This window comes from Ictalurus punctatus, chromosome 3 (assembly GCF_001660625.3).
Source record: "Ictalurus punctatus breed USDA103 chromosome 3, Coco_2.0, whole genome shotgun sequence".
NCBI classification, from domain to species: domain Eukaryota; kingdom Metazoa; phylum Chordata; class Actinopteri; order Siluriformes; family Ictaluridae; genus Ictalurus; species Ictalurus punctatus.
Window position 1 is genome coordinate 37,178,260 of NC_030418.2, and position 22,048 is coordinate 37,200,307.

The following is a 22,048-nucleotide window of genomic DNA, read 5'->3' on the forward strand; positions in this document are numbered from 1 at the left end:
GCAACAACAGAATTAACCACTTCCACAGTACCAACTACACAGACTACAACAAGCACAGGACCAATGACAGTAGAAACAACTTCATCTACAGCTACTTCACCTCCAACCAGTACAATTCAGGAACCTACAACCACAACAGTACCGACAGCAACAACTGAACTGACCACTAGCACTCTATCCACAACAGAAGCTACATCAAGCACACAGCCAACAACTGAACAAATAACTGAAACTACAACAACTGTAGCCTCAACCACTACAACTCAGGAACAAACAACAACAGTGAAAACAACCACAGCTACAAGTATACCATCAACCACAACAGAAATCACCAGTGCTATAATGTCCACAACACAGGCTTCAAACACAGATGAAACAACTGCATCAACAACAACTGTAGCCCCAAGCACTACACACCAGGAATCAAGAACTACCAAGGAAACAACCACAGCTACAACTGTACTGACAACAGCACAAACAGAACTATCAACTACACAGGTTACAACTAGCACAGGACCAACAACAGTAGAAACAACTCCATCTACAACTGCTCCATTTCCAACCACTACAACTGAGGAAGGAACAACTACAGAGGAAACAACCACAGATACTACTACAATTTTAACTACAGCAGCAACAACAGAATTTACCACTTCCACAGTATCAACTACACAGGCTACAACAAGCACAGGACCAACAACAGTAGAAACAACTCCATCTACAACTACTCCAGTTCCAACCACTGCAATTGAGAAAGCAACAATTACAGAGGAAACATCTACAACTTTAACTACAGCAGCAACAACAGAATTTACCACTTCCACACTATCAACTACACAGGCTAGAACAAGCACGGAACCCTCGATAGTAGAACCAAGTGCATCTACAACAACTGTAGCCCCAACCACTACAACTCAGGAACAAACAACAACAGTGAAAACAACCAGAGCTATAAGTATACCATCACCTACAACAGAACTGACCAGTACTATAGTGTCCACAACAATTGCATCTACAGCTACTTCAGCTGCAACCACTACACCTGAGGAAGCAACAACTACAGAGGAAACAAGCTCAGATACTGCTACAACTTTAACTACAGCATCAACAACAGAATTTATGATTTCCACAGTATCAAGTACAAAGGCTTCAACAAGCACAGGACCAACAACACTAGAAACATTTGCATCTACTACTGCTCTAGCTCCAACCACAACAACTGAGGATGCAACAACTACAGAGGAAACAACCACAGCTGCAACTACAACTTTAACTACAGCAGCAACATCAGAATTTACCACTTTTACAGTATCAACTACACAGGCTACAACAAGCACAGGACCAAGGACAGTAGAACCAACTGCATTTACAATTGTTACAGCTCCACCCACTACAATTGAGGAAGCAACAACTAGGGAGGAAACAACCACAGCTACAAGTATAACATTAAATACATCACCTACAGCAGAACTGACCAATACTATAGTCTCCACAATACAGGCTGCAACAACAGATGAAACAACTGCATCAACAACAATGGTAGCCCCATCCACTACAACTGAGGAACCAACAACTACAGAGGAAATTTACACAGCTAAAACTGTTCTGTCTCCAGCACCAACAACAGAACTAACCACTACCACAGTATCAACTACACAGTCTGCAACAAACACTGATACAACTGCATCTACTCCAACTCCAATCTGTACACCTGAAGAACAAACAACTACTAAGCAAGCAACCACAGCTACAACTGTACCTTTAACTACAATACAAGCAATAGAACTGACCACTCCCACTATGTCCACAACACATGCAATAATCACAACTACACAGACTACAAAAAAACCCCAAATAACAGCAGAATTAACTACGTCTTTGACTAGTCCAGCACTAAGTAGTTCAGTTGACGTGTCATCCATTTCAGAGCAAACATCAACCACATATTCAACTATACCATCAATTGCAACAGAAGTGACAAATAGCACTGTAATATTACCACAGGCATCAACAGTGGTCACAAAACCAACAAGTGAAGCAACTACTCCAACAAAAAGTACAGTGTATTTTACTAAAGCTGAAGAATCAAGATCTACAGAGCAAAGTCCACCTACATCACCCAGAATGTCACAACCAATAATGACAACTGTTACTGAGTTCACAACACTCTCTCCAAGTTCAACAGCTACAACTTCAGTAATGTATGTTACTTTCTCACACATAAATGAATAAAGAATTATATATTCATACTGAATTATGATTTTTTTAAAAATGTATAACACTTTATTTATTTTAGATCTGGTTCAGCTGTAGTTCAGACCTGGATGGTCTTCAATTCCTCCTCTCCTGTTCCCAGTGAAAATGTGGTTCTCAGCACAACCTACTCACTTCTCAGTGCTCAATTCACAAACCTCTCTGACTCTGTAAAAGTGCTGAACTTCACCTATAAGAGTATGTTTTTTTTTACTAATGCGTATTTCAGCTACAACCCTTCACATCATTGTCCTATCCTTATGAGAGCTAAAACATTCTTATGGACATTTGATTTGTTCCACAGAAATTGCAGACACGTCCTATGCAGTCATCTTCACATTTAGCATCAGTAATATCAGCATGTCTAAGAACAGTGACCTCAGGAACGACACCTACGACCAAGTGGAGACCATCATCAATAAAGCTGTGAGTGTACAGGTCACGTAAGGAGGTTGAGGACGGATGCTAATGCAGATAAGAGTTTAATTATCGGACATATGGGCAGACAAATCCATATCATGAAACAATAGTCTGGTCAAAACAGGCAAATATTCAGGCGATCAGCAAACAGGATTAACTAGACTAAGACAAGACTCAAATAACGAGGATAAGAATCAGATCAAAACCATGAAACATAAAGCTATGAATAAAGGTTTCTTACATGACAGAGACTATGGCAACTGAGCGTAATACTTTGCAAGGTCATAGTGTTCATAAAGTCTCTTATATAGCGTTGAATTGGTGAGTGTGAGATCGGCAACAGGTGTGTGTGATTAAAATTCCGAAGAAGGTGATCCTGTGGGTGTGTGTATCGGGGGAACTGTAGTTCTCTTCAACCATATTTGTAATGTTTGGTGCATCCTGGGAATCACTGGTTTGCTGTGATATGACAGACCCCCCCCCACCCCCCAAAGGGCAATTCAGGAGAAGTGCCAAAATACACTCCCTCCCCCGGCAGTCCTGGCCCTCTGGGAAGAATATCTTCACAGCCTGTCAGGTTCCAATGCACACACTGTCCGACAAGTAACAGGTTCCTCAAGGAGCCGAGGAGCAGACATGTGTCTGGGGCTGGTTTGCTGGGGTCAGGCTTGGGACGTTGTGTCGTCAGCTTTAGACAGGCGCTTGCCTTGGTGGCCCATCGTGTCAGTCTTTCTTGAGTCTGAAGCAATGTCCTCAATGGAGCTGGAAGGCAGCACGACATCCGTGGAGAAGCCTGGTGTAGTGACTTCTGAGGCAGAGTAGTGAAGCAAAACAGAGCTCTTGTCTGCAATGGGAGGTGGAAAAACTTCCTCAGCTGAACAAGGAGGTTGAGTGGCATCCTCAGCTGTATAGGGATGCTGAGCGGTGTCCTCAGACCTGCAGAGAGGCTGAGTGTCATTCTCTATCGACTCTGCAGTCGGAACTTGGTTGTCTGTGTCAGCAGACTCAGGCGTGAGCAGAACTTGTTTGGCCGCGTCAGCAGACTCGGGGGTGTGCAGAACTTGGTTGTCTGTGTCAACAGACTCGGGCGTGAGCAGAAGTTGGTTGTCCATGTCAGCGACCGTGGGCTGGAACGTGGCGTGGGAGGCCGCCTTGTCGTCCTGGGACAGGAACGTAGCATGGGAGGCCCCCTCGTCGTCCTGGGGCAGGAATGTGGCTTGAGAGGCTGTCTATTCAACCTCTGACAGGAACTTGGCTTGAAAGGCCATCTCTTCAACCTTGGACAGGAACTTGGCTTGAGAGGTTGTCTCTTCAAACTCAGACTGGAACTTGAAGTTATGCTGGAGCTCTGGAGATGAGACAACCTCATGTGGCTTGTGCTGGGGGACTGGGGAGGAGGCCGCCAAGTTGACCTCCAGCTGGAGCTCAACAGGTGAGATCACCTCGTGGTTCTCAGGTGGGAGCTCTGCTCTCGCTCTCTTGTGGAGCAGTTTGTGGGCATGCCAGCTGCCCTTGAAACATTCCTGAGAGCAGATATTTACTCCGGTTATACCAAGATTACTGCATGTAGAATACTGTAGGATGGCTTCTTTATGGCAGCCCTCGGTCTTGCATGCCTGTATCACCCCTACTGCAGCCCAGTTGGCCTGGTGCGGTAGCTGAACTGTGGAGGTTCCACGATCCACTCATAAAAGGTGTGGAATAGCAAATCAGGCTTGCTCATCACACTGACTCCCCTCAAAAGTTGATCCAGGTTGTAGCTTTGCCTTGGATGCCCAAACTCCTTCCTAAATAATTCCACAAACTGAGTTACATTATGGAGGGCACTTGACCCTGTACTGGCCAGATTCTCCGCCCAATCACGGGCTGGGACACAATGAAACTGAGCCACTGACTCTTGTCATAGAGAGGAATCAGGTCAAGATCCAAAACCCTAGAAGGCAGATGCAGATATAACAGCAGGGCAGAATAATAAATCAGTAATCCATGGAACTGCAGTGGAAGTATTAAAACTGTTCAGTACTGCAGAACAAAAATAGTGTCAAGACATTGCGATGGCAGACATCTAGGCATAAATTACTACATTTAAAATCTACTTCCTGAATTCATATATTTCTGTAAAGCTGCTTTGGGACAATGTCCATTGTTAAAAGTGCTATATAAATAAAATTTATTGAACTAAATTGAATCCAACATGCTACATAAATTCTGTAGTAATGTACATGAGTGCAAATTACTGTCAGGTGTGCAAAGTAGTTCAGAATTGAGGATTAGGCTGACCTCCTGTGGTCAGTGGGAGAAGGCCAGGTAGTGGTTGTTACCAATCAATCCTTGTCTTCAGAATTTGTTCTAGTACAACATACCGTTACACATGGTACATTTACAAAACCCAACATCAATGTAACATTTACACCTAAATTGTTTCTGAAAATTCAAATTAAAATATAAAGTGATGTCTATATTCAAATTTTGAAAAACCTTTACAACATTTTTTTTTATTGTAAGGCATAAAAATGCCTCCAAAAATTGTAAAATGGAATGTTCTTATAGTAGCGTAGCTTAAATCTCATTATTTATCTTTCTGCATCCAGCTAAACACGCTTCTAAATGAACCTGGTGCAGAAGCATTTGAACCCCAGAGTTCTTTCTTCACGTAAGCTCACAGCAGTATTAATTTTTCCTCTGAAAATACCTTTTGGTAATTCTTATTGTAAAGTGAATAGTATTGTGATGTTTGTGATTTCTTCTACTGGTAATAGGAGTTCAGGAAACCAGACTAATGGTGATATGGAGTACTACTTCCAAGATGAAGACACCAAAACACCAGCAGCCTTCCTGAATGAGCTTAAATCACAGAGCTTACCTATGTAAGTGTCCTGATATTAAAATCATAAGTTTCTATTTAATTAATGTGTTCTCACACACTGTGTTTAATAAGTGATTATTAATGTATATTTAATAACAGATCATTTCAACCATGTGTATGTAATGGAAAATGGAATTGTCAACCGGATCGTGAAGAATAATCAGCATAAAGCTTTGTATATGCAAATTACAATGACGCTCTGTCTTTTCAGATCTGGTTCAGCTGTGGTTCAGACCAGGATGGTCTTCAATTCCTCCTCTCCTGTTCCCAGTGACAGTTTGGTCCTCAGTGCGATCCAGACTCTTCTCAGTGCTCGACTCACGAACCTCTCTGACTCTGTAAAAGTGCTGAACTTCACCTACGAGAGTATGTTTTCTTTACTAATACATATTACAGCTACAACTCTTCACATCATTGTCCTATCCATATGAGAGCTAAAACATTCTCATGGACATTTGATTTGTTCCACAGAAATTGCAGACACGTCCTATGCAGTCAACTTCACATTGAGCATTAGTAACGTCAGCATGTCTAAGAACCCTGACCTCAGGAACGACACCTACACCCAAGTGGAGAACATCATCAATAACGCTGTGAGTGTACATGACCAGGCACATATGAACATTCTAACAAATATCCAGAGATAGCATTGGATCCCATTGCATCGTTTAATAAAAGCAGTTGCAAAAATCAAAAGGTGTAAAAGTCAACACAGTAACCCCTGGGTTGTATGAGGCAGGGCAGACTCACAGTGGGGTAATCATCAAAGGTCAAAACACTAGGAAGCAGATGCAGACAAAGAAGCAGATCAAGATCATAAATCAGTAATCAAATATAGGACACTATTGGGGGACTTAAAGCGTCAGGAACATCCATCCTACATATAAAACATGATGTCTATATTCTTCAATTGAAAACCAATGAAACGGTTTTTATTTGTAATAGACAAAATGGTTACACAAACAGTACAATGGAATGTTGTTATATCTCACAGAAAAACTGATTAATTATCTTTCCTTCTCCAGCTAAACACACTTCTAAATGAACCTGGTGCAGAACCATTCGAACCCCAGAGCTCTTTCATCACGTAAGTTCACAGCAGTATTCATTTTTCCTCTGAAAATACTTTTTAGTAATTCTTATTGTAAAGTGAATTGTGTTGTGATGTTTGTGATTTCTTCTTCTGGTAACAGGAGTTCAGGAAACCAGGTTAATGGTGATATGGATTACTACTTCCAAGATGGAACCACCAAAACACCAGCAGCCTTCCAGAATGAGCTAACACCTGTGTAAGTGTCCTGATATCAATTTCACAAGTTTCTATTTAATCAATGTGTTCTCACACTCTGTGTTTAATATCTGATTATGAATGTATATTTAATAACAGATCATTTCAACCATGTGTATGTAATGGAAAATGGAATTATCATCCGGATTGTGAAGAATAATCAGCATAAAGCTTTGTATCTGCAAATAACAATGACTCTCTGTCTTTTCAGATCTGGTTCAGCTGTGGTTCAGACCAGGATGATCTTCAATTCCTCCTCTCCTGTTCCCAGTGAGAGTTTGGTCCTCAGTGCGATCCAGACTCTTCTCAGTGCTCGACTCACAAACCTCTCTGACTCTGTAAAAGTGCTGAACTTCACCTACGAGAGTATGTTTTCTTTAGTAATACATATTACAGCTACAACTCTTCACATCATTGTCCTATCCATATGAGAGCTAAAACATTCTCATGGACATTTGATTTGTTCCACAGAAATTTCAGACACGTCCTATGCAGTCAACTTCACATTGAGCATCAGTAATGTCAGCATGTCTAAGAACCCTGACCTCAGGAACGACACCTACACCCAAGTGGAGAACATCATCAATAACGCTGTGAGTGTACATGACCAGGCTCATATGAACATTCTAACAAATATCCAGAGATAGCATTGGATCCCATTGCAGCGTTTAATAAAAACAGTTGTAAAAATTAAAAAGTGTAAAAGTCAACACAGTAACCCCTGGGTTGTATGAGGCAGGGCAGACTCACAGTGGGGTAATCATCAAAGGTCAATACACTAGGAAGCAGATGCAGGCAAAGAAGCAGATCAAGATCATGAATCAGTAATCAAATATAGGACACTAATGGGGGACTTACAGCGTCAGGAACATCCATCCTACATATAAAACATGATGTCTATATTCTTCAATTGAAAACCAATGAAACGGTTTTTATTTGTAATAGACAAAATGGTTACACAAACAGTACAATGGAATGTTGTTATATCTCACAGAAAAACTGATTAATTATCTTTCCTTCTCCAGCTAAACACACTTCTAAATGAACCTGGTGCAGAACCATTCGAACCCCAGAGCTCTTTCATCACGTAAGTTCACAGCAGTATTCATTTTTCCTCTGAAAATACTTTTTAGTAATTCTTATTGTAAAGTGAATTGTGTTGTGATGTTTGTGATTTCTTCTTCTGGTAACAGGAGTTCAGGAAACCAGGTTAATGGTGATATGGATTACTACTTCCAAGATGGAACCACCAAAACACCAGCAGCCTTCCAGAATGAGCTAACACCTGTGTAAGTGTCCTGATATCAATTTCACAAGTTTCTATTTAATCAATGTGTTCTCACACTCTGTGTTTAATATCTGATTATGAATGTATATTTAATAACAGATCATTTCAACCATGTGTATGTAATGGAAAATGGAATTATCATCCGGATTGTGAAGAATAATCAGCATAAAGCTTTGTATCTGCAAATAACAATGACTCTCTGTCTTTTCAGATCTGGTTCAGCTGTGGTTCAGACCAGGATGATCTTCAATTCCTCCTCCCCTGTTCCCAGTGAGAGTTTGGTCCTCAGTGCGATCCAGACTCTTCTCAGTGCTCGACTCACAAACCTCTCTGACTCTGTAAAAGTGCTGAACTTCACCTACGAGAGTATGTTTTCTTTAGTAATACATATTACAGCTACAACTCTTCACATCATTGTCCTATACGTATGAGAGCTAAAACATTCTCATGGACATTTGATTTGTTCCACAGAAATTTCAGACACGTCCTATGCAGTCAACTTCACATTGAGCATCATTAATGTCAGCATGTCTAAGATCCCTGACCTCAGGAACGACACCTACACACAAGTGGAGAACATCATCAATAACGCTGTGAGTGTACATGACCAGGCTCATATGAACATTCTAACAAATATCCAGAGATAGCATTGGATCCCATTGCAGCGTTTAATAAAAACAGTTGCGAAAATCAAAAAGTGTAAAAGTCAACACAGTAACCCCTGGGTTGTATGAGGCAGGGCAGACTCACAGTGGGGTAATCATCAAAGGTCAAAACACTAGGAAGCAGATGCAGACAAAGAAGCAGATCAAGATCATAAATCATTAATCAAATATAGGACACTAATGGGGGACTTAAAGCGTCAGGAACATCCATCCTACATATAAAACATGATGTCTATATTCTTCAATTGAAAACCAATGAAACGGTTTTTATTTGTAATAGACAAAATGGTTACATAAACAGTACAATGGAATGTTGTTATATCTCACAGAAAAACTGATTAATTATCTTTCCTTCTCCAGCTAAACACACTTCTAAATGAACCTGGTGCAGAACCATTCAAACCCCAGAGCTCTTTCATCACGTAAGTTCACAGCAGTATTCATTTTTCCTCTGAAAATACTTTTTAGTAATTCTTATTGTAAAGTGAATTGTGTTGTGATGTTTGTGATTTCTTCTTCTGGTAACAGGAGTTCAGGAAACCAGGTTAATGGTGATATGGATTACTACTTCCAAGATGGAACCACCAAAACACCAGCAGCCTTCCAGAATGAGCTAACACCTGTGTAAGTGTCCTGATATCAATTTCACAAGTTTCTATTTAATCAATGTGTTCTCACACTCTGTGTTTAATATCTGATTATGAATGTATATTTAATAACAGATCATTTCAACCATGTGTATGTAATGGAAAATGGAATTATCATCCGGATTGTGAAGAATAATCAGCATAAAGCTTTGTATCTGCAAATAACAATGACTCTCTGTCTTTTCAGATCTGGTTCAGCTGTGGTTCAGACCAGGATGATCTTCAATTCCTCCTCTCCTGTTCCCAGTGAGAGTTTGGTCCTCAGTGCGATCCAGACTCTTCTCAGTGCTCGACTCACAAACCTCTCTGACTCTGTAAAAGTGCTGAACTTCACCTACGAGAGTATGTTTTCTTTAGTAATACATATTACAGCTACAACTCTTCACATCATTGTCCTATCCGTATGAGAGCTAAAACATTCTCATGGAAATTTGATTTGTTCCACAGAAATTTCAGACACGTCCTATGCAGTCAACTTCACATTGAGCATCAGTAATGTCAGCATGTCTAAGAACCCTGACCTCAGGAACGACACCTACACCCAAGTGGAGAACATCATCAATAACGCTGTGAGTGTACATGACCAGGCTCATATGAACATTCTAACAAATATCCAGAGATAGCATTGGATCCCATTGCAGCGTTTAATAAAAACAGTTGTAAAAATTAAAAAGTGTAAAAGTCAACACAGTAACCCCTGGGTTGTATGAGGCAGGGCAGACTCACAGTGGGGTAATCATCAAAGGTCAATACACTAGGAAGCAGATGCAGGCAAAGAAGCAGATCAAGATCATGAATCAGTAATCAAATATAGGACACTAATGGGGGACTTACAGCGTCAGGAACATCCATCCTACATATAAAACATGATGTCTATATTCTTCAATTGAAAACCAATGAAACGGTTTTTATTTGTAATAGACAAAATGGTTACACAAACAGTACAATGGAATGTTGTTATATCTCACAGAAAAACTGATTAATTATCTTTCCTTCTCCAGCTAAACACACTTCTAAATGAACCTGGTGCAGAACCATTCGAACCCCAGAGCTCTTTCATCACGTAAGTTCACAGCAGTATTCATTTTTCCTCTGAAAATACTTTTTAGTAATTCTTATTGTAAAGTGAATTGTGTTGTGATGTTTGTGATTTCTTCTTCTGGTAACAGGAGTTCAGGAAACCAGGTTAATGGTGATATGGATTACTACTTCCAAGATGGAACCACCAAAACACCAGCAGCCTTCCAGAATGAGCTAACACCTGTGTAAGTGTCCTGATATCAATTTCACAAGTTTCTATTTAATCAATGTGTTCTCACACTCTGTGTTTAATATCTGATTATGAATGTATATTTAATAACAGATCATTTCAACCATGTGTATGTAATGGAAAATGGAATTATCATCCGGATTGTGAAGAATAATCAGCATAAAGCTTTGTATCTGCAAATAACAATGACTCTCTGTCTTTTCAGATCTGGTTCAGCTGTGGTTCAGACCAGGATGATCTTCAATTCCTCCTCCCCTGTTCCCAGTGAGAGTTTGGTCCTCAGTGCGATCCAGACTCTTCTCAGTGCTCGACTCACAAACCTCTCTGACTCTGTAAAAGTGCTGAACTTCACCTACGAGAGTATGTTTTCTTTAGTAATACATATTACAGCTACAACTCTTCACATCATTGTCCTATCCGTATGAGAGCTAAAACATTCTCATGGACATTTGATTTGTTCCACAGAAATTTCAGACACGTCCTATGCAGTCAACTTCACATTGAGCATCATTAATGTCAGCATGTCTAAGATCCCTGACCTCAGGAACGACACCTACACACAAGTGGAGAACATCATCAATAACGCTGTGAGTGTACATGACCAGGCTCATATGAACATTCTAACAAATATCCAGAGATAGCATTGGATCCCATTGCAGCGTTTAATAAAAACAGTTGCGAAAATCAAAAAGTGTAAAAGTCAACACAGTAACCCCTGGGTTGTATGAGGCAGGGCAGACTCACAGTGGGGTAATCATCAAAGGTCAAAACACTAGGAAGCAGATGCAGACAAAGAAGCAGATCAAGATCATAAATCATTAATCAAATATAGGACACTAATGCGGGACTTAAAGCGTCAGGAACATCCATCCTACATATAAAACATGATGTCTATATTCTTCAATTGAAAACCAATGAAACGGTTTTTATTTGTAATAGACAAAATGGTTACATAAACAGTACAATGGAATGTTGTTATATCTCACAGAAAAACTGATTAATTATCTTTCCTTCTCCAGCTAAACACACTTCTAAATGAACCTGGTGCAGAACCATTGAAACCCCAGAGCTCTTTCATCACGTAAGTTCACAGCAGTATTCATTTTTCCTCTGAAAATACTTTTTAGTAATTCTTATTGTAAAGTGAATTGTGTTGTGATGTTTGTGATTTCTTCTTCTGGTAACAGGAGTTCAGGAAACCAGGTTAATGGTGATATGGATTACTACTTCCAAGATGGAACCACCAAAACACCAGCAGCCTTCCAGAATGAGCTAACACCTGTGTAAGTGTCCTGATATCAATTTCACAAGTTTCTATTTAATCAATGTGTTCTCACACTCTGTGTTTAATATCTGATTATGAATGTATATTTAATAACAGATCATTTCAACCATGTGTATGCAATGGACAATGGAATTATCATCCGGATTGTGAAGAATAATCAGCATAAAGCTTTGTATCTGCAAATAACAATGACTCTCTGTCTTTTCAGATCTGGTTCAGCTGTGGTTCAGACCAGGATGATCTTCAATTCCTCCTCTCCTGTTCCCAGTGAGAGTTTGGTCCTCAGTGCGATCCAGACTCTTCTTAGTGCTCGACTCACAAACCTCTCTGACTCTGTAAAAGTGCTGAACTTCACCTACGAGAGTATGTTTTCTTTACTAATACATATTACAGCTACAACTCTTCACATCATTGTCCTATCCGTATGAGAGCTAAAACATTCTCATGGACATTTGATTTGTTCCACAGAAATTTCAGACACGTCCTATGCAGTCAACTTCACATTGAGCATCAGTAATGTCAGCATGTCTAAGATCCCTGACCTCAGGAACGACACCTACACCCAAGTGGAGAACATCATCAATAACGCTGTGAGTGTACATGACCAGGCTCATATGAACATTCTAACAAATATCCAGAGATAGCATTGGATCCCATTGCAGCGTTTAATAAAAACAGTTGCGAAAATCAAAAAGTGTAAAAGTCAACACAGTAACCCCTGGGTTGTATGAGGCAGGGCAGACTCACAGTGGGGTAATCATCAAAGGTCAAAACACTAGGAAGCAGATGCAGACAAAGAAGCAGATCAAGATCATAAATCATTAATCAAATATAGGACACTAATGGGGGACTTAAAGCGTCAGGAACATCCATCCTACATATAAAACATGATGTCTATATTCTTCAATTGAAAACCAATGAAACGGTTTTTATTTGTAATAGACAAAAAATGGTTACATAAACAGTACAATGGAATGTTGTTATATCTCACAGAAAAACTGATTAATTATCTTTCCTTCTCCAGCTAAACACACTTCTAAATGAACCTGGTGCAGAACCATTCGAACCCCAGAGCTCTTTCATCACGTAAGTTCACAGCAGTATTCATTTTTCCTCTGAAAATACTTTTTAGTAATTCTTATTGTAAAGTGAATTGTGTTGTGATGTTTGTGATTTCTTCTTCTGGTAACAGGAGTTCAGGAAACCAGGTTAATGGTGATATGGATTACTACTTCCAAGATGGAACCACCAAAACACCAGCAGCCTTCCAGAATGAGCTAACACCTGTGTAAGTGTCCTGATATCAATTTCACAAGTTTCTATTTAATCAATGTGTTCTCACACTCTGTGTTTAATATCTGATTATGAATGTATATTTAATAACAGATCATTTCAACCATGTGTATGTAATGGAAAATGGAATTATCATCCGGATTGTGAAGAATAATCAGCATAAAGCTTTGTATCTGCAAATAACAATGACTCTCTGTCTTTTCAGATCTGGTTCAGCTGTGGTTCAGACCAGGATGATCTTCAATTCCTCCTCTCCTGTTCCCAGTGAGAGTTTGGTCCTCAGTGCGATCCAGACTCTTCTCAGTGCTCGACTCACAAACCTCTCTGACTCTGTAAAAGTGCTGAACTTCACCTACGAGAGTATGTTTTCTTTACTAATACATATTACAGCTACAACTCTTCACATCATTGTCCTATCCGTATGAGAGCTAAAACATTCTCATGGACATTTGATTTGTTCCACAGAAATTTCAGACACGTCCTATGCAGTCAACTTCACATTCAGCATCAGTAATGTCAGCATGTCTAAGAACCCTGACCTCAGGAACGACACCTACACCCAAGTGGAGAACATCATCAATAACGCTGTGAGTGTACATGACCAGGCTCATATGAACATTCTAACAAATATCCAGAGATAGCATTGGATCCCATTGCAGCGTTTAATAAAAACAGTTGCGAAAATCAAAAAGTGTAAAAGGCAACACAGTAACCCCTGGGTTGTATGAGGCAGGGCAGACTCACAGTGGGGTAATCATCAAAGGTCAAAACACTAGGAAGCAGATGCAGACAAAGAAGCAGATCAAGATCATAAATCATTAATCAAATATAGGACACTAATGGGGGACTTAAAGCGTCAGGAACATCCATCCTACATATAAAACATGATGTCTATATTCTTCAATTGAAAACCAATGAAACGGTTTTTATTTGTAATAGACAAAATGGTTACATAAACAGTACAATGGAATGTTGTTATATCTCACAGAAAAACTGATTAATTATCTTTCCTTCTCCAGCTAAACACACTTCTAAATGAACCTGGTGCAGAACCATTCAAACCCCAGAGCTCTTTCATCACGTAAGTTCACAGCAGTATTCATTTTTCCTCTGAAAATACTTTTTAGTAATTCTTATTGTAAAGTGAATTGTGTTGTGATGTTTGTGATTTCTTCTTCTGGTAACAGGAGTTCAGGAAACCAGGTTAATGGTGATATGGATTACTACTTCCAAGATGGAACCACCAAAACACCAGCAGCCTTCCAGAATGAGCTAACACCTGTGTAAGTGTCCTGATATGAATTTCACAAGTTTCTATTTAATCAATGTGTTCTCACACTCTGTGTTTAATATCTGATTATGAATGTATATTTAATAACAGATCATTTCAACCATGTGTATGTAATGGACAATGGAATTATCATCCGGATTGTGAAGAATAATCAGCATAAAGCTTTGTATCTGCAAATAACAATGACTCTCTGTCTTTTCAGATCTGGTTCAGCTGTGGTTCAGACCAGGATGATCTTCAATTCCTCCTCTCCTGTTCCCAGTGAGAGTTTGGTCCTCAGTGCGATCCAGACTCTTCTCAGTGCTCGACTCACAAACCTCTCTGACTCTGTAAAAGTGCTGAACTTCACCTACGAGAGTATGTTTTCTTTACTAATACATATTACAGCTACAACTCTTCACATCATTGTCCTATCCGTATGAGAGCTAAAACATTCTCATGGACATTTGATTTGTTCCACAGAAATTTCAGACACGTCCTATGCAGTCAACTTCACATTGAGCATCAGTAATGTCAGCATGTCTAAGATCCCTGACCTCAGGAACGACACCTACACCCAAGTGGAGAACATCATCAATAACGCTGTGAGTGTACATGACCAGGCTCATATGAACATTCTAACAAATATCCAGAGATAGCATTGGATCCCATTGCAGCGTTTAATAAAAACAGTTGCGAAAATCAAAAAGTGTAAAAGTCAACACAGTAACCCCTGGGTTGTATGAGGCAGGGCAGACTCACAGTGGGGTAATCATCAAAGGTCAAAACACTAGGAAGCAGATGCAGACAAAGAAGCAGATCAAGATCATAAATCATTAATCAAATATAGGACACTAATGGGGGACTTAAAGCGTCAGGAACATCCATCCTACATATAAAACATGATGTCTATATTCTTCAATTGAAAACCAATGAAACGGTTTTTATTTGTAATAGACAAAAAATGGTTACATAAACAGTACAATGGAATGTTGTTATATCTCACAGAAAAACTGATTAATTATCTTTCCTTCTCCAGCTAAACACACTTCTAAATGAACCTGGTGCAGAACCATTCGAACCCCAGAGCTCTTTCATCACGTAAGTTCACAGCAGTATTCATTTTTCCTCTGAAAATACTTTTTAGTAATTCTTATTGTAAAGTGAATTGTGTTGTGATGTTTGTGATTTCTTCTTCTGGTAACAGGAGTTCAGGAAACCAGGTTAATGGTGATATGGATTACTACTTCCAAGATGGAACCACCAAAACACCAGCAGCCTTCCAGAATGAGCTAACACCTGTGTAAGTGTCCTGATATCAATTTCACAAGTTTCTATTTAATCAATGTGTTCTCACACTCTGTGTTTAATATCTGATTATGAATGTATATTTAATAACAGATCATTTCAACCATGTGTATGTAATGGAAAATGGAATTATCATCCGGATTGTGAAGAATAATCAGCATAAAGCTTTGTATCTGCAAATAACAATGACTCTCTGTCTTTTCAGATCTGGTTCAGCTGTGGTTCAGACCAGGATGATCTTCAATTCCTCCTCTCCTGTTCCCAGTGAGAGTTTGGTCCTCAGTGCGATCCAGACTCTTCTCAGTGCTCGACTCACAAACCTCTCTGACTCTGTAAAAGTGCTGAACTTCACCTACGAGAGTATGTTTTCTTTAGTAATACATATTACAGCTACAACTCTTCACATCATTGTCCTATCCGTATGAGAGCTAAAACATTCTCATGGACATTTGATTTGTTCCACAGAAATTTCAGACACGTCCTATGCAGTCAACTTCACATTCAGCATCAGTAATGTCAGCATGTCTAAGAACCCTGACCTCAGGAACGACACCTACACCCAAGTGGAGAACATCATCAATAACGCTGTGAGTGTACATGACCAGGCTCATATGAACATTCTAACAAATATCCAGAGATAGCATTGGATCCCATTGCAGCGTTTAATAAAAACAGTTGCGAAAATCAAAAAGTGTAAAAGTCAACACAGTAACCCCTGGGTTGTATGAGGCAGGGCAGACTCACAGTGGGGTAATCATCAAAGGTCAAAACACTAGGAAGCAGATGCAGACAAAGAAGCAGATCAAGATCATAAATCATTAATCAAATATAGGACACTAATGGGGGACTTAAAGCGTCAGGAACATCCATCCTACATATAAAACATGATGTCTATATTCTTCAATTGAAAACCAATGAAACGGTTTTTATTTGTAATAGACAAAATGGTTACATAAACAGTACAATGGAATGTTGTTATATCTCACAGAAAAACTGATTAATTATCTTTCCTTCTCCAGCTAAACACACTTCTAAATGAACCTGGTGCAGAACCATTCGAACCCCAGAGCTCTTTCATCACGTAAGTTCACAGCAGTATTCATTTTTCCTCTGAAAATACTTTTTAGTAATTCTTATTGTAAAGTGAATTGTGTTGTGATGTTTGTGATTTCTTCTTCTGGTAACAGGAGTTCAGGAAACCAGGTTAATGGTGATATGGATTACTACTTCCAAGATGGAACCACCAAAACACCAGCAGCCTTCCAGAATGAGCTAACACCTGTGTAAGTGTCCTGATATCAATTTCACAAGTTTCTATTTAATCAATGTGTTCTCACACTCTGTGTTTAATATCTGATTATGAATGTATATTTAATAACAGATCATTTCAACCATGTGTATGTAATGGAAAATGGAATTATCATCCGGATTGTGAAGAATAATCAGCATAAAGCTTTGTATCTGCAAATAACAATGACTCTCTGTCTTTTCAGATCTGGTTCAGCTGTGGTTCAGACCAGGATGATCTTCAATTCCTCCTCTCCTGTTCCCAGTGAGAGTTTGGTCCTCAGTGCGATCCAGACTCTTCTCAGTGCTCGACTCACAAACCTCTCTGACTCTGTAAAAGTGCTGAACTTCACCTACGAGAGTATGTTTTCTTTAGTAATACATATTACAGCTACAACTCTTCACATCATTGTCCTATCCGTATGAGAGCTAAAACATTCTCATGGACATTTGATTTGTTCCACAGAAATTTCAGACACGTCCTATGCAGTCAACTTCACATTCAGCATCAGTAACGTCAGCATGTCTAAGAACCCTGACCTCAGGAACGACACCTACACCCAAGTGGAGAACATCATCAATAACGCTGTGAGTGTACATGACCAGGCTCATATGAACATTCTAACAAATATCCAGAGATAGCATTGGATCCCATTGCAGCGTTTAATAAAAACAGTTGCGAAAATCAAAAAGTGTAAAAGTCAACACAGTAACCCCTGGGTTGTATGAGGCAGGGCAGACTCACAGTGGGGTAATCATCAAAGGTCAAAACACTAGGAAGCAGATGCAGACAAAGAAGCAGATCAAGATCATAAATCAGTAATCAAATATAGGACACTATTGGGGGACTTAAAGCGTCAGGAACATCCATCCTACATATAAAACATGATGTCTATATTCTTCAATTGAAAACCAATGAAACGGTTTTTATTTGTAATAGACAAAATGGTTACACAAACAGTACAATGGAATGTTGTTATATCTCACAGAAAAACTGATTAATTATCTTTCCTTCTCCAGCTAAACACACTTCTAAATGAACCTGGTGCAGAACCATTCGAACCCCAGAGCTCTTTCATCACGTAAGTTCACAGCAGTATTCATTTTTCCTCTGAAAATACTTTTTAGTAATTCTTATTGTAAAGTGAATTGTGTTGTGATGTTTGTGATTTCTTCTTCTGGTAACAGGAGTTCAGGAAACCAGGTTAATGGTGATATGGATTACTACTTCCAAGATGGAACCACCAAAACACCAGCAGCCTTCCAGAATGAGCTAACACCTGTGTAAGTGTCCTGATATCAATTTCACAAGTTTCTATTTAATCAATGTGTTCTCACACTCTGTGTTTAATATCTGATTATGAATGTATATTTAATAACAGATCATTTCAACCATGTGTATGTAATGGAAAATGGAATTATCATCCGGATTGTGAAGAATAATCAGCATAAAGCTTTGTATCTGCAAATAACAATGACTCTCTGTCTTTTCAGATCTGGTTCAGCTGTGGTTCAGACCAGGATGATCTTCAATTCCTCCTCTCCTGTTCCCAGTGAGAGTTTGGTCCTCAGTGCGATCCAGACTCTTCTCAGTGCTCGACTCACAAACCTCTCTGACTCTGTAAAAGTGCTGAACTTCACCTACGAGAGTATGTTTTCTTTACTAATACATATTACAGCTACAACTCTTCACATCATTGTCCTATCCATATGAGAGCTAAAACATTCTCATGGACATTTGATTTGTTCTACAGAAATTTCAGACACGTCCTATGCAGTCAACTTCACATTGAGCATCATTAATGTCAGCATGTCTAAGATCCCTGACCTCAGGAACGACACCTACACACAAGTGGAGAACATCATCAATAACGCTGTGAGTGTACATGACCAGGCACATATGAACATTCTAACAAATATCCAGAGATAGCATTGGATCCCATTGCATCGTTTAATAAAAGCAGTTGCAAAAATCAAAAGGTGTAAAAGTCAACACAGTAACCCCTGGGTTGTATGAGGCAGGGCAGACTCACAGTGGGGTAATCATCAAAGGTCAAAACACTAGGAAGCAGATGCAGACAAAGAAGCAGATCAAGATCATAAATCAGTAATCAAATATAGGACACTATTGGGGGACTTAAAGCGTCAGGAACATCCATCCTACATATAAAACATGATGTCTATATTCTTCAATTGAAAACCAATGAAACGGTTTTTATTTGTAATAGACAAAATGGTTACACAAACAGTACAATGGAATGTTGTTATATCTCACAGAAAAACTGATTAATTATCTTTCCTTCTCCAGCTAAACACACTTCTAAATGAACCTGGTGCAGAACCATTCGAACCCCAGAGCTCTTTCATCACGTAAGTTCACAGCAGTATTCATTTTTCCTCTGAAAATACTTTTTAGTAATTCTTATTGTAAAGTGAATTGTGTTGTGATGTTTGTGATTTCTTCTTCTGGTAACAGGAGTTCAGGAAACCAGGTTAATGGTGATATGGATTACTACTTCCAAGATGGAACCACCAAAACACCAGCAGCCTTCCAGAATGAGCTAACACCTGTGTAAGTGTCCTGATATCAATTTCACAAGTTTCTATTTAATCAATGTGTTCTCACACTCTGTGTTTAATATCTGATTATGAATGTATATTTAATAACAGATCATTTCAACCATGTGTATGTAATGGAAAATGGAATTATCATCCGGATTGTGAAGAATAATCAGCATAAAGCTTTGTATCTGCAAATAACAATGACTCTCTGTCTTTTCAGATCTGGTTCAGCTGTGGTTCAGACCAGGATGATCTTCAATTCCTCCTCTCCTGTTCCCAGTGAGAGTTTGGTCCTCAGTGCGATCCAGACTCTTCTCAGTGCTCGACTCACAAACCTCTCTGACTCTGTAAAAGTGCTGAACTTCACCTACGAGAGTATGTTTTCTTTACTAATACATATTACAGCTACAACTCTTCACATCATTGTCCTATCCATATGAGAGCTAAAACATTCTCATGGACATTTGATTTGTTCTACAGAAATTTCAGACACGTCCTATGCAGTCAACTTCACATTGAGCATCATTAATGTCAGCATGTCTAAGATCCCTGACCTCAGGAACGACACCTACACACAAGTGGAGAACATCATCAATAACGCTGTGAGTGTACATGACCAGGCTCATATGAACATTCTAACAAATATCCAGAGATAGCATTGGATCCCATTGCAGCGTTTAATAAAAACAGTTGCGAAAATCAAAAAGTGTAAAAGTCAACACAGTAACCCCTGGGTTGTATGAGGCAGGGCAGACTCACAGTGGGGTAATCATCAAAGGTCAAAACACTAGGAAGCAGATGCAGACAAAGAAGCAGATCAAGATCATAAATCAGTAATCAAATATAGGACACTAATGGGGGACTTACAGCGTCAGGAACATCCATCCTACATATAAAACATGATGTCTATATTCTTCAATTGAAAACCAATGAAACGGTTTTTATTTGTAATAGACAAAATGGTTACACAAACAGTACAATGGAATGTTGTTATATCTCACAGAAAAACTGATTAATTATCTTTCCTTCTCCAGCTAAACACACTTCTAAATGAACCTGGTGCAGAACCACTCAAACCCCAGAGCTCTTTCATCACGTAAGTTCACAGCAGTATTCATTTTTCCTCTGAAAATACTTTTTAGTAATTCTTATTGTAAAGTGAATTGTGTTGTGATGTTTGTGATTTCTTCTTCTGGTAACAGGAGTTCAGGAAACCAGGTTAATGGTGATATGGATTACTACTTCCAAGATGGAACCACCAAAACACCAGCAGCCTTCCAGAATGAGCTAACACCTGTGTAAGTGTCCTGATATCAATTTCACAAGTTTCTATTTAATCAATGTGTTCTCACACTCTGTGTTTAATATCTGATTATGAATGTATATTTAATAACAGATCATTTCAACCATGTGTATGTAATGGACAATGGAATTATCATCCGGATTGTGAAGAATAATCAGCATAAAGCTTTGTATCTGCAAATAACAATGACTCTCTGTCTTTTCAGATCTGGTTCAGCTGTGGTTCATACCAGGATGATCTTCAATTCCTCCTCTCCTGTTCCCAGTGAGAGTTTGGTCCTCAGTGCGATCCAGACTCTTCTCAGTGCTCGACTCACAAACCTCTCTGACTCTGTAAAAGTGCTGAACTTCACCTACGAGAGTATGTTTTCTTTACTAATACATATTACAGCTACAACTCTTCACATCATTGTCCTATCCGTATGAGAGCTAAAACATTCTCATGGAAATTTGATTTGTTCCACAGAAATTTCAGACACGTCCTATGCAGTCAACTTCACATTGAGCATCAGTAATGTCAGCATGTCTAAGAACCCTGACCTCAGGAACGACACCTACACCCAAGTGGAGAACATCATCAATAACGCTGTGAGTGTACATGACCAGGCTCATATGAACATTCTAACAAATATCCAGAGATAGCATTGGATCCCATTGCAGCGTTTAATAAAAACAGTTGTAAAAATTAAAAAGTGTAAAAGTCAACACAGTAACCCCTGGGTTGTATGAGGCAGGGCAGACTCACAGTGGGGTAATCATCAAAGGTCAATACACTAGGAAGCAGATGCAGGCAAAGAAGCAGATCAAGATCATGAATCAGTAATCAAATATAGGACACTAATGGGGGACTTACAGCGTCAGGAACATCCATCCTACATATAAAACATGATGTCTATATTCTTCAATTGAAAACCAATGAAACGGTTTTTATTTGTAATAGACAAAATGGTTACACAAACAGTACAATGGAATGTTGTTATATCTCACAGAAAAACTGATTAATTATCTTTCCTTCTCCAGCTAAACACACTTCTAAATGAACCT

General features: G+C 39.2%; 1 protein-coding gene across 1 annotated transcript; it reads left to right on the forward strand.

Moving 5' to 3' along the window:
- Window positions 1-35: 35 nt before the first annotated feature.
- LOC108261612 (uncharacterized) lies at window positions 36-22,044 on the forward strand. The gene is made up of 53 exons (XM_053679985.1): window positions 36-2,201; window positions 2,297-2,451; window positions 2,558-2,679; window positions 5,265-5,326; window positions 5,433-5,540; window positions 5,751-5,905; window positions 6,011-6,068; window positions 6,733-6,828; window positions 7,039-7,193; window positions 7,299-7,420; window positions 7,853-7,914; window positions 8,021-8,116; window positions 8,327-8,481; window positions 8,587-8,708; window positions 9,141-9,202; window positions 9,309-9,404; window positions 9,615-9,769; window positions 9,875-9,996; window positions 10,429-10,490; window positions 10,597-10,692; window positions 10,903-11,057; window positions 11,163-11,284; window positions 11,717-11,778; window positions 11,885-11,980; window positions 12,191-12,345; window positions 12,451-12,572; window positions 13,007-13,068; window positions 13,175-13,270; window positions 13,481-13,635; window positions 13,741-13,862; window positions 14,295-14,356; window positions 14,463-14,558; window positions 14,769-14,923; window positions 15,029-15,150; window positions 15,585-15,646; window positions 15,753-15,848; window positions 16,059-16,213; window positions 16,319-16,440; window positions 16,873-16,934; window positions 17,041-17,136; window positions 17,347-17,501; window positions 17,607-17,664; window positions 18,329-18,424; window positions 18,635-18,789; window positions 18,895-19,016; window positions 19,449-19,510; window positions 19,617-19,712; window positions 19,923-20,077; window positions 20,183-20,304; window positions 20,737-20,798; window positions 20,905-21,000; window positions 21,211-21,365; window positions 22,025-22,044. The coding sequence occupies exons 1-53, from the start codon at window positions 64-66 to the stop codon at window positions 22,042-22,044; spliced, it is 7,728 nt and encodes a 2,575-aa protein (XP_053535960.1). The 5' UTR covers window positions 36-63.
- The last annotated feature ends 4 nt before the right edge of the window (window positions 22,045-22,048 follow it).

What these genes read in the sequence shown, in the direction of transcription:
- LOC108261612 (XM_053679985.1), top strand. Translation starts at nt 64, where the DNA reads ATGACAGTAGAAACAACTTCATCTACAGCTACTTCACCTCCAACCAGT. An exon ending in CCCCAGAGCTCTTTCATCAC is followed by an intron (nt 15,647 to 15,752) that starts GTAAGTTCACAG and finishes TTCTGGTAACAG; the next exon opens with GAGTTCAGGAAACCAGGTTA. An exon ending in AGAACATCATCAATAACGCT is followed by an intron (nt 16,441 to 16,872) that starts GTGAGTGTACAT and finishes TTCCTTCTCCAG; the next exon opens with CTAAACACACTTCTAAATGA.